The sequence below is a fragment of the Pituophis catenifer genome, unplaced genomic scaffold (genome assembly GCF_029215685.1).
Source record: "Pituophis catenifer annectens isolate HBS135680 unplaced genomic scaffold, rPitCat1.0.hap2 SCAF_2, whole genome shotgun sequence".
NCBI classification, from domain to species: domain Eukaryota; kingdom Metazoa; phylum Chordata; class Lepidosauria; order Squamata; family Colubridae; genus Pituophis; species Pituophis catenifer.
Window position 1 is genome coordinate 61,109,907 of NW_027256882.1, and position 19,148 is coordinate 61,129,054.

General features: G+C 37.4%; 1 protein-coding gene across 2 annotated transcripts in view; it reads left to right on the forward strand.

The window, feature by feature from the left end:
• Positions 1-19,148, forward strand: part of LOC139312246 (contactin-4-like) — a 248,694-nt gene that overhangs the window by 217,087 nt on the left and 12,459 nt on the right. The window contains exons 10-14 of one of the 2 annotated variants that reach the window (XM_070936863.1): positions 3,402-3,577; positions 5,842-5,959; positions 14,347-14,505; positions 16,767-16,916; positions 17,857-17,927. In XM_070936863.1, coding sequence (XP_070792964.1) covers positions 3,402-3,577; positions 5,842-5,959; positions 14,347-14,505; positions 16,767-16,916; positions 17,857-17,927 — 674 coding nt within the window. Of the gene's footprint in view, positions 1-3,401; positions 3,578-5,838; positions 5,960-14,346; positions 14,506-16,766; positions 16,917-17,856; positions 17,928-19,148 lie in introns of both variants that reach the window. The other variant, XM_070936862.1, reaches the window with a different exon arrangement.

Genomic DNA, 19,148 nt, shown 5'->3' on the forward strand with positions numbered 1-19,148 from the left:
AGAGGATTCCTGGATTAATTCTACTTCCAACCTAGGGTCTTTTACTTACTTTTGTACTTAATTTACTTAAATCTCTCAATATTTCCACATGTGTGCTTATGTAGACTTACGTTTAAACTACATATTCAAAACAGACAGATTTTTTTTCTAACTACCCAGTCACTAAAGTATCACCATTCTTATGTTTCTAAATGGCCCTCTACTTTCTAATATCAATTCCACACATCCTTTCATGCAATCTATTTCTTCTGGATTTCATTCATTCAGAACATTGAACAGCTTATCCCTGATCATTCAATTAACACTGCTCATTGAAGCATAACATATAACTATCACTTACCTTTAGATGTCTATTTTCACATGCACCCAGAACAATGTAGATAGCTTTAATTTATACTTTTTAATATATCTTGCTGACATACCTATACTACCTGACATACTATTAAATGAAGTCTGAACCAAAGACTAACATAGTTATGGATAAATGGAATTCATTTGAATTAGTGAGTCATTTTCTAATCAAATCTGAAGGATTTGAACATTCAATAAAAGAAAAAATCAGACAATATTATGATAAACATGGGTATTGTATGTACATTTTTAAACATACATTGTGGAAATATATAATGTTGAAGACAAGAGAAGATGCATATGTAAGCTTTAGTAAAGGTCAAAATTTGACAAAGTGATAGCTGGGCAAGACTAACCATTTACTGATGTAGGCTTTGTGAGAGAAAATGTGATTGAAACAGAGACAGATTTCTGGGATTGGGAGAAAAATTATATCATCTAGGCAGCAAGCTCTAGGGAATAAATCAAAACAAAAATGCAATCAGAACAAGGCAGCACCAATTTTTCAAAGACAGAATGGTTTCAATATTTTGCATGTAACAAATAATGAAAAGGGAAGAACATACTTGTACTGTCAGAAAACCATGAATAGAACACCTGAGTTAGAATTGTTACAGTCAGCAACGGAAATAAATAAATTGTCTTTAAGACACATTCTTGAAGCTTAAATAATAAGACTGAGAGTGAGTGTAACTCAATAAAGGCGTTAGGAAAAAAGCTTGCAATGCAGAAACAAACAATTAAAAATTTAAATGTATATAGGAATGTCAGAATTAGCTGTAAAAGCAGAAGAAGATATTGTATTTCCTTCCTCCGAAAAAAATAAAAAACATGCAGTATTGTGTCCCAAAAAAAATAGTCAGCCTAAGGATAGTTCTCAACTTTTAATATATTAGAAATGCAAATGTTTAGAATAATTCACACATTCCCATGAAAACATTGAGACAATTCTTTAATTCTGAGGAAGAGAAACAAATAGCATTTAGACTTACACACCATACCACTTATATAAAGTTAGCCTGCAATACTCCATTCTAACCACCAGAATGGGCAGAATTCTTGGGGTCCCAAAAGGGTGCCAAATGGAATAACACTGACATTTCCCTTAATTAAGCAAGAGTGGCTCATATTAACTAGGAAAAAGTTAGAAATGTTTGAAAGGATGAGAGTTGAGATTTGCCCTGTAACAATAATTGACCAACATCTGGATCAGCCATGTAGTGAAAAAACTTTTAAACTGAATTGAATTCTCAGCTACTTCTCTTTTGGGTGTTCAGACTAAGTCATTTGAGTTTTCCCAATTCATTAAATAAGTTTCTTGCTCTGACATATTTTATTAAATGTATATTACTAAATCATGTTATATAGCTGTCACTTTTTTGTGGTACAGGTGAAATTGAAGATTTCTACATTTAATATGTTTGCTGCAAGTTATATCTTGATATATTTAAAGAGTTAGAATTCATCAGTACATTTGTCCTTACGTTTTCCTAAACTTGAATGAGGATGTTGATATTCAAGAATTCTTACTGTCATCTTTCTTGTTTTCACTGCTCATTTATAAGTATTAAAACATATCAAATTGGTTAAAATTGGTTTGTCGTTCTGCTTAAGAAGTAGCCTCTAAAGGGTTATTGGTACAAGAAATTCAGGTACAAAAGAAGTGTGATTTGAGAAAGGTGGATGGGGACCCAGATGTTCCATTGTAAGTGTACCATGCTTTCCAGCTGTTGCTGGCAGGGTTGGAGAGATTTGCAGACTTATGAAATCAGGTATGTTGGACCAAAATTAAAAAGAAGTCTGCTTAACATAGAGCTGTCATTTAATAGCAAAACAAGCCAGGGAGCACTTTCTCCCAACATTTCATTTAATTCACTAATAATTAATGATAAATAGGGTAACTCTTGGAGCTTTTCCATAGTGCCACTTTAAGCTTCTTGAATTCTCTCCAACATCCAGCTAGAAATAAAGATGATTTAAGTACCTCATTTCTAGACTTCATCTTGTTCTGACGCAGGTCCTCAAACACGACAAACCCAAAAGATTGAACTCAAAAGATTCCTTTATTAGGAGTACAAGCAGCCTTGGCAAAAGGTTTCTCTTGCAGGCTAACAAGTCCAAACAGCCGGAAAATGAATAGTTGTCTGCCACACCTATTCATCTTCGCCACCTGTCTTTTATCCACAGAGTTAGGGTGGGGCCTCACTAGCAGCGGTAGTTCTTCCTTCCCTAGGATCGGCCCATGGCTTTCCACTGCTCTCCTGTTTTCTGCCTTCTGCACAGCCGCGCATCAGGCACTGGACCCAGCTGTTCCTTCTCTTCTTCATCAACCACATCAGACCTGTGGGCTATTGACTCTCCATCTGAGGACTGACGGATAGCCCAGGCTCCGCCTCTGACTCTCTCTCTCTACCAGCTCCATTCCCTCTTCCCCCTCAGAGCTCCCAGATTGCCCTGATGCTGACCCTGACTCCCAAGCCTCCTCCTCCTCTGATTCAGCTGCTGGTGGGGCCAGTGGCCAATAGGCCATAGCACATCTCCTCTTCCTTATTGAACCAGAAGCTTTACATTCTTGCTATTTAACATGATATCATTATGATTCTAATACCAGAAGTAATAAAATGTCCTCCAGATTCCTAACCTAGGTATACCTCATTGTATGGAAAATACAACAATGAAATCATTTCTGAAATTCTTCAAGGTTTTTTTAAATTTTATTTTAAATAATCACATGCAAATGGGCAAAAACACTACAGCAGAGCAAAACAACTTGATAGTGGTATCTACTATCTATTGTCTAACATGGAAAAACATGCTTACATTTTTCTGCTACAATTACTAAAAATACTATGATTGTCCACATTATTAAAGTTTAAGATGATAAATATATATATGTTAGTTAAGACAACTGAATTAAACTGGCTTTTTAAAATTATGCTGACCAAATATCATGCAAGTATTATTTTAAAGTTTTAAGTCTTCTAAAAGTTTAAGACTTTTAAACTATACTTTTAAAAATCTGATCATTTATTCTTTGAAATTATTTATAGATCCAACACGATTTGTGGTGGCACCTACCAGCATGGATGTCACTGCTGGTGAAAGTATTCTTCTGCCTTGCCAAGTATCTCATGATCATCCACTAGACATTGTCTTTACATGGTCATTTAATGGACGTCTGATAGACTTTGAAAGAGATGGAGATCACTTTGAAAGAGTTGGAGGGGTAAATATTATTAGTAGTAATTGTTGCAGACTTCATGAGTGTTCAGTAATAAAGTTTGATGATATGTTTATAGTTTGTCTGTCTGTTTAGTTGTTAACCCTAAGTCTATTCACAGTTACGTTATCAAATCATAGCAGTTTATAACTTCAGTAATAAAATATTTGACTTATCTAAATTCTATGTTACCAAGTTAGCTTCTTGATCACATGATCCAAGTACTTATTTCTTGGAATACTCTGCATTCCAAAAATAACAGTTCATTAACAAAACGTAGTAAATGTAAAACTATGCATTCAGGAAGAATCAAATAGGTAGTTAGTTCTTCAATATTTGTCAACATTGTCAATAAAATTAATTGACATTTTATTTAAAAAAAAATATTACTGCAAACGACAACTGAAATCTCAGAGAGAAACTGCCTATTTCTTTTTATGGAATACTAATGTATAGGACAGCTCCACCAAAGTGTAAAATGAGAGACAAAGCTGTTCTTTGAACAGAAAGTCAGAACATAAAACTATACTTAAAGCTAGTTGCCACTATGCAGGAATGTTCCGCTCTGCAGAATGTTCCCTGCTCCCTCCTTGACTTTAGAGCAGAGTTTTCAAACTGTGTTCCAAAGCACCTTAAGGTTTTGCAAGATCTGGATGGAATTCCATGGGAGATGATAGGAGAGGGAGGGAGGGAGGGAGGGAGGGAGGGAGGGAGGGAGAGAGAAAGAGAGAGAGAGAGAGAGAGAGAGAGAGAGAGAGAGAGAGAGAGAGAGAGAGAGAGAGAGAATGAGTGTGTTTGAAAGGCATCATAGCAGTTTCTTTGCAGTACAACAGAACAGTTGGGAAATGTCAGCTGACATTCAGAAGCATCTGTACCCTCCCTCAGGGATGTTTTAGGAGACTCTCATGATGTGTGGCTCTCAAAGGCAAAAAGCAGGGGTTCAGGTACACACACACACACACACACACACACACACACACACACACACACACACCATGTTTCCCCGAAAATAAATCTTATATTTTTTTTGAACCCTTTGAACATTTATATATATATAAATGTTGTCTACAAAGTCAGGCATTTTTTTAATACTTTGCTGCAGTTATCTGCCACTGTCTGGCTCAATGAAAAAAACCAAGTAGCTGCTAAAAGTTCCAACAATTTCCATCTCCCCTACAGAACTATGTGATTCTGCAGATTGGAAACCATGGTCAACTTTCTTAGAACATAAAACTAATCCCTTCCAGGAAAGCAGTAATTTTAAACACCCACAAAAATAAGTTCTCTCTCTATGGAGGGGGCATTTCAAGCATTCTTTATCATAAGACATATAAATATGTTAAATAAATAATGTATAGAATAACCATTATAAAAAAGGGTGGAAGAGTCAGAACTTCCTATTAGTTCGTGCAAAAGGCTCTAATATTGAGAAAGAATATAATGCTAATCAATATAATTGTAGATCAGATAGAAATATTTTGCTGCCTTCTAAATTAACCCAAGTTAACTAAAATTGAATTCAATGGTAGTTCATTATATGCCAAACATATCATTCTTATTTTATTTCTAAACTGATCCCTCTTTCTTTGAATTCAAACATAACAAGGAATTCCAGGTACTATTGCATGGACTCACTCAGATGTTTGCAGAAGTACACAAAATATTTCTGATGCTGCACAACCACACAGAAGCAATGATTAAATCCATACAATTGCTAATTGGTTACAGATATTTTGCACTTCAAAAAAAAAAATATTGTTCCATGCCAAGTAATGCAAAACCTTCTAGATTGTAGTCCTTGTGACCTTATACAAATATGTGGTCCCTCTAAATCATGGATGTGCCACAAGGCTCTGGAAACTACTGTAGATGTCTCATCTTTGGGTTGACCTAATAGATGAAGATATGCAGAAAACAGATGTCCAAATACCAATGAAGGTTGTAAACTGGACATTTAGGTAGAACATTTAAAAAAAATTAACTCTTTTTTGCATACCAAATTTATGGTAAACTGCTTGACTGACCTGAAATTCTCTTGTCCTTTACAAGGAGCCATACTTTCCTGTTCACACGTTTTACATTATTTATTTTAATTGATTGAATTTTGATTTGTAGACCTCCACATCCTCCAGATAGTTTAAATAAGCCATGCCTTACATTTCCATCACTTGATGTAAAAGTAATCCATTAGCCAAGTGGCCATCATATGATAATGCTACTTATAGCTCTTTATAAAGTAGTTTTAACATTTTTCCCTACTTTATCAGCAGGATTCAGCTGGTGATTTGATGATCAGAAGCATCCAGCTGAATCATGCTGGAAAATACGTCTGCATGGTGCAAACAAGCGTGGACAAACTATCAGCTGCTGCAGACCTGATTGTAAGAGGTATTTGAATTTTGTTTGCTGCTGTTGTTGTTGCAAAACTACTGCAAATAATACCATAAAGCACAGCTCAAAAGCTGTTTTTTGTGTTCCTTAAACTAGTAATCCAAACAAAAACACCACAGTTTGCCTGTGCAAGTACAAGAGAGAAATGTTTAACATATGCTAATCATTATTATAGTTAGGTAAAGAACTAAAATATTGCTCAAGGCGTGAAGTGTCTCCATTTTGATAGGGGTGTGTGAGTGTTGTTTTGTTTTGTTTTGTTTTTTGTTTTTTTAATGGCATGCATCGTACATATGAGGTTGACTGCAAGCTGGGAAGGAAACGGCATGCATGCTTCAGTTGCTTTGGCAGCAATAATTTGCCTGTAGCCTTTTTGCCCTCTCTTTTATTGTTTCCATATCACTCTCTCCACATCAGACTTCTGCTGACCTCTTGGCCATGTTACTGTGACCAAGTACCAAGTACTGCAGTCACATTACTGTGGCAGAGGAACTCTGCTCTGCTTTTCTCCACCTTTTAAGCATCGCTTGGTAAATATACTGCTACTACAAAATGCAAATGATGACGCTTAAAAAAAATATCAGTGTGACCCCAAATCGCTGACCTCAGCGCCCTACATTGGTTATGCAGCCACCTCAGGGCAAACTCTGACTATTGTGCTGGATTCCTGCAGGTAGTTTAGTTTGCTTATTTGACCGATATAGACAAGAGGCAACATTAGTCAGAGAGAGATTTATAAAAGCTAAAAGCTATACATTAATCTGGTGGCAATTTATTATTGTCCCGGTGAAAGGTTAATGTGGCTTGAATATTTGGGGGAAAGCTGTAACAAGTAAAGAGTATTTGTTCTTAGAATCTAATTTTCCTGATTGCCATTTCTATCAAATGCCTCTTTTCTGGATAGTCTGATCTCACAGTATCAAACATCCATGGAAGGGGCAAGTAGCAAAACACATGTCAAAACATTGCAATGCAAAATCTGCCCCCTGGCCGAGAAGATGAAAGGGCGAAGCTCATGTGATATTATAATACGCAATGCATCCTTTTAGCATCACTGTGTTTACGATAGGCACGACTGCCCATTTGTCAATTATGTAAACAGTGCGTATTGTCTTTTGATCCCGTAAAAACATTGTAATAAAGAAATTGAACCCTGTCACTTGCAGCAAAAAACAAAAACTGAATAATGCTGGTAGTCCTCTACTTACGACCACGGTTGGGACTGGTTAAGCAATGCAGTCATTAAGTGAGGCACCATATGACTGCGTCTAATTTTGCAACCTTTTTTGTCACGGACATGTTAGATATCAAATGACCACAACTTGCAACCATTCCTTTTGGCTTCCCTATTGATTTGCTTGTCAAAAGCTGTCTGGGAAAGTTACAAACGATGATCAGATGACTGCAGGATGCTACAATTGCGGTATATAGCTGGTTGCCAAGTGCCTGGATTGTCACAATCAAGTTAGATATCACATGACCACATGGATGCTGCCATAGTCGTAAGTGTGAGGATCAGACATAAGTCACTTTTTTCAGCACGTCATAATTTCAACTGGTAACTAAACAAATGGTCATAAGTTGATGACTATATGTAGAAAAGACAAAGAATCAAATCAATACACTGATTCTCACTGTTTATTTATTTATTTATTTATTTTTCAGATTTCTATACCGCCCTTCTCCTTTCGGACTCAGGGCGGTGAACAGCCAAAGTAAAACACTTTATACACAAAAGTTAAAATAGATTTAAAATAATTAAATAATTTGGCCCATAATTTAAAACATTTCAATTTAAAACCAATTTCAAATTTTAAAAACCTATCATAAAATCAGGACAGCCCGGCTAACTGAAAGAAGTAGGTTTTAAGGGCCTGACAAAAAGTCCGGAGGTCTGGGATCACTTGTATCTCTGGGGGTAGATTGTTCCAGAGGGTAGGTGCCACCACATTGTCTGGCCGACGGCACCCTGAAGAGGCCCTCTCTGTGGGAGCGAACTGGCTGGTGGGAGGCAATTGGTGGCAGAAGACGGTCCCGTAAGTACCCCGGCCCTAAGCCATGGAGCGCTTTAAAGATGATCACCAACACCTTGAAGCGCACCTGGAAGTCCACCGGAAGCCAGTGCAGCTCGCGCAGGAGAGGGGTCACATGCGAGCGCCCTGTCGCTCCCATAATCCCCCGCACAGCCGCATTCTGCACCAGTTGGAGTCTCCGGGTGCACCCCAAGGGGAGCCCCATGTAGACAGCGTTACAATAGTCCAGACGAGAAGTGACGAGTGCTTGAGTGACTGTGCGTAGGGAGTCCCGATCCAGAAAAGGGCGCAACTGGCGTATCAGGCGAACCTGATAGAAAGCCCCCCTGGCCACGGCCGTCATATGCTCTTCTAAAGACAGCCGTGCATCCAGGAGGACGCCCAAGTTGCGAACCCGTTCCGTGGGGGCCAATGATTCGCCACCAATAACCAGCGATGGCGCCAGCTGGCTATACCGGGACGCTGGCAGCCACAGCCACTCGGTCTTGGAAGGGTTGAGTCGAAGCCTGTTTCTCCCCATCCAGACCCGTAATCCAAAGATTTATATAAAAAGCCGTATTTTTCATTGCTCAGGGACTGGTTATCTGAGGAACCATCTATTTTGGGAAGAATTGACATACACAAGGTTCCAACCATTAAACCAGGGGTGGGGAACCTTTTATGACTTGTGGACTTCAACTCCCAGAATTCCTGAGCCAGCCCAGGAATCCTGGGAGTTGAAGTCCACAAGTTGTAAAGGGGCCATAGTTCCTCACCTCTGCATTAAACAGTGTCATCTGATGGAATCTAGAGTTTTTCTTTATGTACTTCAGTACCCATCCATTGGAAGAATATATCTCAGAGTTTTGTTTGGCCCTCACCCTGATTTTTTTTATAAGATTCCTTAAAACCTAGCTGTTCCTCAGACCATGTGGTAGCCCCTTGTATATTATATGACTTTTTAAGAAAGATTTTTAAGAAAGATGCCTGTTATTCTTTTGTCTGTATTTTTAAACTTTTAGTACTATAGCTTGTCTAGATTCAGGGAGCCCTAAAAATTTAAGCAACGAAATGAAACAAAGCATCCAACTGAACCTCTTTTAGAAGAGTCTTATATTGACCCTATTGAGAAGCCATCTTTTGTAATCCCATCCACAATATTTGAAACAACAAATAACAGAGCATCCATTGCTGATTGCAAACTACCGTACACCTCATATGGAAAGAGACAGTTCCTAAGTACAAGTAGTCCTTGACTTATGAACATTTATTCAGTGAGACCATTCAAAGGTATTGTAGTGCTGAACGAAGGGATTTATGACTAGTTCCCAAAATTATGGCCATTTCCCCCGTGGTCACATGATCAAAATCCAGGCACTTGGCAGTCAACTCAGATTTACAATCACAGAGGTGCTTCAACTCTACCTATTTAACTCAAACTTATGCCCTTTTTGCCCCCTCATTCCATGACCCCCCCCCCATGCCCTCCCTGACAGTGGTGAAATCCAATTTTTTTTACTACTGGTTCTGTGGGCGTGTCTTGGTGGGTGTGGCAGGGGAAGGATATTGCAATATCTCCATTCCCACCTCACTCCAGGGGACGGATACTGCAAAATCCCCGTTCCCACCCCACTCTGGGACCACCCAGAGGTGCTTTTTGCCAGTTCTCTGAACTACTCAAAATTTCTGCTACTGGTTCTCCAGAACCTGTTGGATTTTACCCCTGTTCCCTGACCTTTGCCATCTTTTTGTTCCCACTGCTCACCAAGTGTGCCCAGCCTGGCCCCTTCACGAGGCAGACTTTATTTCCCAGGTTGCTCATGGCAGTTTCTTCAAGAAATCTGGGGAAAATGGCTTACATGGTCAGCAGCTGAATTGCAAAGGGCAGGGCAAACACACCTCATCAGTGGTGGAAGCAAGATGATAAAAGTCAGCTATGGCAGCAGAGCAGGGACAGTAGAGGCCTGAGTGCAGCGTGAAGAGAAAGGACAGCTGTGCCTGGGGCTTAGTTGGCGTGGCTGCAGCTTTGTGTTGCGGTGCTGGTCGAGCTCTGGCTGGGTTTCATGCTGCAAAGGGCTTCGCACTGCACTGTGGCACAGGAGCTTCTTGCAATCCCAGAGCCATGGTATGCCAAGAAAGCCCCTGTTGCATTTCTGGGGCAGCTGAGGCTTCCGGAGATGGCTGTGGCTTTTCACACTATGCTACAGCTCAGGGACTTCTTGCATCCCCAGAGCTGCAGCATGCCAAGAAGCTCCTGAGGGGGAGTGTGTCAAGCACCTTCAGAGCTGCATGATTCTGAGCAATCTTGCCTCCTTGCAAAGTAAGAGGTAGGGTGACCAAAAGGAAAGAGATGGGGAGAGAAAGATAAGCAGGTGGGGGGAATTTGAGGCAGCTCCTTACCTTGAGGAACATAGACCAGAATGGCTTGGATTGGGATGAGTCCTCCAGTATCAGAATTTGTTTAACATCGTCAATGGGAAGTGCCAGGATTACCTTTGCTAAAATAGGTGGTGAAGTGACATCTGACCTTACGACTGCATCACTTAGCAATGGAAAGTCTTGTCTCAATCATGGTTGTGAGTTGAGGATTACCTGTATGAGACTCCAGGTAATGTTTTGTACCTCTTCGATGTAATATATACAGGAACAAATCTAGTCCAGGTTTTGACAACATAGAGATGTGGGCCTGCTGTAACGCAGCTCTTGAATAAAATCATTGATTCTTATTAAATGCAATAAATAACTCTGTATCAATCAGGTGAATACCTTGATCAGATTTTTACTCACATTTATTTTGTAATGGCAGCTAATCCTGTATAATGCTTCTGCTTTAATTCAGTGTATTTCTTTTATATATATTATATTTTCCCTTGAAAAGCAGAATGGAAGACTTTCTAGTCTAGTCTAGCTATTCTAGAGTAGCTGGGAAGTGGGAGAATGGAGGGCATGTTCATTGTCCGTTTAAAAAGGCAGCTGCAGTTTATCGGCTGCTCCCTCTTGGAATTAAGATATATTGTAGCTTTGGTAAACGCCTGCTCCACTTCATGAGAACAAGGTTCAATGAACAATTTAAATACTCAGAAATTAGGCTGCTAAATATTTAAAATCTGTAATACTTGAAGTTCTTAAGTATATACATCATTTTGGGGGAAATAATCTTACATTTTATTAGGAGTCTTTTAAAAGAAAATACATTACAGAGGTCCGCGAACATAGTGAATTTCTTTTTTCTTGCATCTGGAGTTGTAGGGATTTTTTTTTTTTTAGTGCTCCATTTTCTAGCCACACTGCACCATCTAGTGGAAAAAAAGAAACACCAGCCAAACTTTCCTTTCAGTTACTGATGTTCATTCATGACAAAAAACCTACATTTGCTTAATCAACCAAATGAGTTAGAGCCTAACTTAGTCTAAAACTCCCTTGTCATTGTAACTGACATTTCATTTAAGTGTACAAATTTAGTTTCACCATCCTATTTGGCAAAATAAACTGGCAAATGATTAAAAAACAAAGGACTAGGGAGAAATTTCCTAATAATGAGAACAATTAACCAATGGAATGGCTTGCCTTCAGAAGTTGTGGGTGCTCCATCACTTAAGAAGATACTGGACAGCCACTTGTCTGGAATGGTAAAGGGTGTCTTGCTTGAGCAGAGGGTTGGACTAGGAGACCTCCAAAGTCCCTTCCAACTCTGTTATTCTGTTAAAGCACTCTGTAGCACCTTACTAAAAGTGAAGCAAAGGCTTTCTATTAATGTCAAATCAATTTGTTTTTTTTTAAATTACAGTCTTCGGCACAAATCCCATTTAATTGTATTTTTACATTTTACATTTGATGTGTTACTATGGGATCTACTCTTGGAAAGACTGTGCTACGTGCTTCCAGCAAACACATTCAACTATTTATTCTCACAGCTGGTGAATCTTCTTTAAGCAGCCATTTTTAAAAGCATCAGGGCGAAAGATACAAGATTACAAACCACAACATACTATACACACAGCTCTAATGATCAATAGAGATAACTTTTATAGAAAAAGTATCATCGTGATGAAAACTTACTACGATCATAATTTGGTGTATGCTTACTTAAAGAGTCAGTCCCATTAAATTCAAAGGGTTTATTTTTTAGTAAGTGCAGCCTAAGGTGACATTAGAACATTTCATAATGTTATTACTGAAATTAAATAATATGTCTTTTGCAAGTCCGACACATATATTTAGTAAACTAAAATTGCATGCTTGTCAATAATTGATTTATGGAATATGTATGTACAGTTCAAGCTATATTGTTAAGACTTATTTAATACTGTATGTCAAAGTTCCTGACAGTATAGCCTGTAGTATAAAATAAATAAATTAAAATTTAAATGTTAAATCTACTTTATTTTTAAAGTTTCATTTTCAATATCATTTTGAAAAGAGCAGCTAAAATTGTGACTTCAACTCTCAGTCATCACTATGATTTCACCCTTAAAACAGAGATTTCCCATCTATTTCCTGAGGAATGGAAGACCTCCAGAATGTGGGATATGGGGAAAAGGAATGTTAAAAAACAAAAACAAGGTACCAAATAGAGGGGAATGGGATGAAGCCTCCATGGGCACCGAAGTACAATTATTGGGCTAATAAACTTACATCATTCTTCAGGGGTATAGTTTGGTGTAACCAATATGATTCCCAGCTATGTTACTGTACGGAGGGCAATTGGCAAACAAGCAATAAGAGGTAGAGAGAATGACAAGTTGTTATTGCTTCTCATATGCTGATCCTCAGTCAGTAATTTTTTTTCCCTAATAAAGTCTTTTACTCAGAAAGGCATTCTATTGGATTTTGGTGAATATCTGAAATGAGAATATTCCAGATCTGGGGAAATCCTCAGTGAATAGATTTCTCTGCCCTCACTGCTCAGATTTGCTCTAATTATATGGCCAGTTGGCCATATAATTATGGCCATCTCCTAGTAAAAATTATAGTGATACAGGTCAGCACTGAGGGGGCACAATGGCTCAGCGGTTAAAGATGCTGAGCTTCTCAGCTGTGCAGTTGACAGCCCAGGTTCAAGACCCAAGCTCCGTGCAACGGGTGAGTTACCGTTACTTGTCTCAGCTCCTGCCTAACATAGCAGTTAGAAAGCATGAAAATGCGAGTAGATACATTGATATTATTTTGATGGGAAGGTAATAGTGTTCCATGCGCCTTTGGCTTATAGCCATGCAGGCCACATGAACATGGAAATTGTCTTTGGACAATGCTGGCTCCCTCAGCCAAGAAACGGAGATGAGCATCATGCCGGACGTAACTAACAGGGAAACCTTTACCTTTTTACAGGTCAGCAGAAGGTTCCCAAGTCAGACAAGACAGTATTCCACATCACGGTTTTCATGCAAAAAAAAAACCCAAAACCCAAACAACCCAGATTTGTGACATAATTCATGAAATCATTTTGCCTCCTCCCAGATATTAACCATTTCTAAGCTCACTGTCATATTGCACAAAGAGGTAATGTAAGGATGTCATTGAAACACTCAATTTCCAAGAAGACATGCAAAGATTACACCAGATAAGTGTTTCAGGCTAAGGCACACTTATCTGAAAAGATAAACCACTGAGCCTTTAGGGCTTACTTCTCTATGAATGTGAATAGGATTATATTGAAAGTCTGTAGCATTCTTACTGATAACATTCTAGGTTCAGATTAGAAAGATTTTAGGAATTTAAACATTTTGTATTTTTCACCATTGCAAATGTTCTTTTTTTTTTTTCATTTTTTCCCTATTTTCTTATAAACCCCTTTTAAAAACTGAGCTACTGTATAAGAAAGGATTTGCTGAGTCCTTTTTTTGCCCTTTTACATGGGCAAAAACAATAATACTTGTGTCTCTTGTGCTAAAGAACACATCTCTCTGTTAAAACATAACTTTAGTCACTATATTTAAAGTTTATCTATGTCAGAATAAATTTAGCATCCAAAGGAAGTTTTATAACAGAAGTTCTCCTTTAGTGCCAAGAATTTCAATTGATCCAAATCAAAAAGGTAATGCCCAAAATATCCCAAATATTTCAAGTTTGTTGTATAGTTTACATCACCATCATGGGCTCTGAAAACTCTGCGGAAGTAGGCAGTGTAGAATAGTTCAAACACTGAAATCATTGGGCTACTTTGGACAATATATTTTGCATCTGGATCTCCCACAGTTTCTTTCTACAAAGAACAGATTTTTATAATACCATTTTTTTTTTCTTAGAATTGAACAGGAAAGTCTTGCAACTCTTCATCTTAAATGTGGACTACTTCTGCAGGCTATTTGCTATGTATATCTCACTGAGGGGAACCAAAATGTATTTTTGTTTATTTTGGATGTTTCATAACAGGTCCCCCCGGTCCTCCTGAAGCTGTGACAATTGATGAGATAACAGACACTACAGCTCAGGTTTCTTGGAGACCAGGAGCAGATAACCGCAGTCCCATTACAACATACGTTATTCAAGCAAGGACCCCATTTTCAGTTGGATGGCAAGGAGTAAATACAGGTAGACAAGTACTTCAAAGCATACAGAGTGGGATTTTTAAACTTTTCTATATACACAAAATGGTCAAGTCAGCGTGAATCTATAAAATGTAATATTGATAAACAGAACATACAGTATATACGATGATCTTCATAGAGAAAGTAAGAAAATCAATAATTCCTACAAGTTCATATTCATCATGTTGTTCCTTTAATGGTGAGCAATATTGTACAGTGCACAGCAAAGCATAAGAAAGAAGAAAAAGAGAAGGAACTATAACTAAATCTAATTTATATCAATTCACTCAATCAATTCTTTTCTATCCATATTCTTTCACCACACATTCTTTCTTTACTGTCCCAAAGGTGCTTTTTCCAGAGGCAACTGGATCTTGTTTTTCCTTTCCTTTCAAGGAAAAGCAAAGAAGTCTAGTTGCCTCTGGAAAAAGCACCTTTGGGACAACCATAACCTGGATGATTGAGAATCTCTGTAAACGTTCTTTCTTTACCTTAAGTACCATATTCCTGTTCCATTCAGCTTTTTGTTTTTCCTGACACAGCCAACATTCCTTGTGACAAAGTTGGCAGAAGGATGCTTCTATACCCAACTCCTCTTGCTTCTTTTGAAAAATATGCATTTCTCTTAACAGACCATGTACTTTCCACTAACTAGCGTTTACACACCTTAAAAATTCTCCATAAAGTTTATAATCTTTAGTAAATGTCCTTCTAAGGTACACAAATGCATTTATTTCTCTAGTTTTGCATTTGTTTTTTATCATGTATATATAACTCGCAATCACTCAACACACTTTGACCCAGCCTTGTTCCATCTTAATTTTCCTTGTATTATATGTATTATGTAATATTCACAATGAATCATTCCAGTTGTCACCCCAAAAACACAGCATCCCTTACATGCAAAATTAGATACACATTTAGACAATTAACAAACATACTTCTAATTTCACTAAAGCATTATTTAATGAATACATTGAACAAGGAGCTAACATACATCCTTGTCCTAGTCCCTGTTTGTTGTTGAACCATCCTATTTAGTGTCATACATGTTTTATATCCATCAGATCAGGGGTGGGGTCTACTTACCTTTACTACTGGTTTGCAACGGGAGCGCACATGGGTGCTCGGTTTGCTTGTGTAAGCACACTTCTGTGCATGCGCAGATCGTCAATTATGACATCCGGGCGGGTGGGCAGAGCATCCCACCGCTTTTACTACCGGTTCTAAAGAACCAGACAGAACCGGGAGCATCCCACCACTGCATCAGATGTACACTTACTATTTGCCTGATCAAAGCACTACATGACTCAAGCCTATTCTCTTCATTAAATTAAGAAGCATACAATAGGCATTTCCCAATCATACATGTCTTAATTACCTGCTAAACAGCAACATTTAATCTGCACCCTCTGTGCCTGGAATAAAGCTCTACTGCTCTTATCAAATTTTGTTTTTTTGTTAACACCCCTATCTTTTTTAGTCAGAATTCTGCCAGTCATGCTAGGATGAGCAACCTACCTTTGGTTCTGAACAGAAAACAATGCCATTCTTCGTATGTTAAGCACAAATGCAGTCTTCACACTTGGGTTAGACAAGTGATAATGCTGCTCCACAGGCAAACCACATTCATATTTTAAGATTTTTTTCAGTATCAGTACCATCTATTCCTAAGATTTAACATTTTCAACATTGTTAGAAGCATTTTTTAAATTTCTTTTTTTAGAATTCTTTCCTTGGGCATTAGTACTGTACTTATAGCATTCATTTCAATTCTACAATTTCATTACAAACGTCACACACATACAGTATCTTAATACTCCTTGCAGTGAACCCTTACTTCACCGTTTCATTTCAATATATTTCATTCTTTTGTTTGAATTTTATTCAGTCTGGTGACAGCTTCTTATTTAGCCTCTTGCACCCAATCCCCAAACCATTTGTTTGTTTGTTTTATATCTGTCAAATTATTTATAACTACTCAATTATGGTATTCAACTGATTACCACCTCTTCTGCTGTGATTTTAACCATAAATTCAGTATTGATGAAAAATAAGACCAGCCAACTCATAGTTAAATTCTGTAGTCTAGGAGTCTATTATTTCCACTCAGTTTCTGTTCTGTTGTCCTGCTTGCTGTGTTTCTTCAGCATTAAATTTTGAACCTTTAAAATTATATGTATATAATGTTTTTTTCAATTATACAGTGATTACCAGGCATACTTTTTTTTCATTCTGTTTCCTGACCCACAACATTTCTTCCAGTGCCTGATGTCATTGACGGAAATACATTTACAGCAACGGTGGTGGGCTTAAACCCATGGGTTGAATATGAATTCCGAATAGTAGCTGCCAGCCTTATTGGAATTGGGGAACCAAGCAAACCATCAGAGAAACGAAGAACTGAAGAGGCCCGTAAGTAGGATTATAAAAAGAAACAATATTTCAATCAATATTTCTTGATACTCAATAAAGCACATATTTGGCTTAATCATTTCACAAGTAAGGGAAAAATGCATTTAATATAAAAGTGATCCTAGTTATGTCCATAATGGGACCATCACAGTCATAAGTGTTAACAGTTCTAAAATGAGTCGGTCACATTGATGGTTAAATGAACTAATAGTTTCGTATAGGTGTGGTTTTACTCATTTTTAAATTATTTTCAAAAGAAAATTTATCTTTTAATAATTTTTACATAAAAAAATCATTGATTAAGAAAAACTAAAATTCACTCATAAGTACACTTAATATGTACACTTTTATGGAATGTACAAAATACCACAACAGGCAGCAGATATACCAAAAAGACATAGCAAAACATCAAGAATATAGTACAGAATTGTTTATAGTTCACAGAATCCTCATACTTCTATTAGAAAAGGAAGCTCCTTTTTTAAAAATGGTTTCTAAATTTAGCAATATTCAAAAATCCAAGGTTCAATCTGTCCCTAATACAAGTTTTTAAAAAAAAAAAAAAATTAAAACCTCCCTCACTGTTCTTTTCCACCTGAGGTCATGAACCACAGTTTGAGAAAGCTGACTGAAGTCATTAATTGCAAGAAGATTCAGGACATTTGTAGCAATGCAGTTATGGAGGAAAAGCGCAATAAATAATATTCCATTGAAAAGCAAGCTCATCTTAATTAAAAATATATAATATGCAAAAAAAAAAATCTGAAAAAAATAGGAAAAGCAAATTTGGTTGTGCAAATCGCCTTGAAATTTCAAGCAACTGGGTTTGTCTTAAGTCCTAACAAACTTATGTCTAAAATCTTTACAATAAGTTATTATAGCATCGGATTTGCATTTTGGCCTGGTTGCTACAGTACAGTATTTTTCTTCCCTTTTGCAGTTCCTGAAGTCACTCCAGCCAACGTCAGTGGAGGTGGTGGTACTAAATCTGAATTGGTTATAACATGGGAGGTAAGTGATATGGATTCAGGAGGGAAGTCATTTATTTTCCTAATGATCAGTTGATTGTCTGTGACTTGAAAGGGTTATATCTGGCAGGTGATACTTGGGAAGCATCATCTCAAGTTTTGGGTCTTTGGACAAAGAAATTGATTCGAAGATCAGCAAAACTAACCAGACATTGAGGCGGCTTCATAATAAAGTGATCAATAGCACAACATCCTTATCGCCACAATCCAAACAATCACAATTTATGTAAAGGGTTTGTCAGGAACAATGTTTATGAAAGAAATATAATAATGATGATGAAAGTTAATAAACTTAGAAATTTTGGAAACAGGTTTCTTGTCAGGTAGTTGCCTCAAAATTGGACAGCTTGCTAGTAGTTTATACCACACTTCAGCCTACAGTCTACATCTTTGTTAAAGTAGTTATGTTCTTTGCTTCATAATTTATACTGTATGTTTCATCTGCAAAAGTAGAAACAACATACAAGTGTGTGGAGAGAGATATTGCTGAAAAACTGGAGATCTGTAATCCAATAGTTTGAACAGTTTCAAAGGCCTAGGTTTTAGTACTTCTAAAGAGAACTAAATTTGAGCATGAAATAAATATGCTTTAAAGGTTTTACTGAGAAAGAGGTGCAAAAAGTGAACATACAACATTGCTACCTTTCTTTTTCAGAGTTTTTTTTAATAGCTTCAATGCTACTTGTTATAATTATTCAGAGAATGTGAATACATAGAAACAAATGTGGCTGTAACTTTGGTTTTTCACTCTCTGAACTAAAAGCTTTAATCCTTGTTTCTCATTCTTTCTCTCTCACTTACAAATACACACACACACACACACACACACACACACACACTTTCCATAATGCAGTCTAGTTGGCCAGTCTAACTTGAGGTCCAAAAAAGTCAAGGTGGAAAATGTGTCATATTCTGTATGATAGCTCAGAAACACTATGGATCCAGCCTATTTTTATAAATTCTTGCAGGCTTGGGCAATTATAGGCAGATTTTTTTTCCATATCTAGGGATTGATTGATTGATTGATTGATTGATTGATTGATTGATTGATCAAATTTGTAAGGCTGCATTTCTCTGACAAAACTCTTGGTGGTGCACATATCATATAAAACACCAGCAATAATAAAACACAATCACACAAAAAAATGGTCCTCTCACTAAAAGCAAAAAACACCTATGATATATATATATACACAGTGAAGCT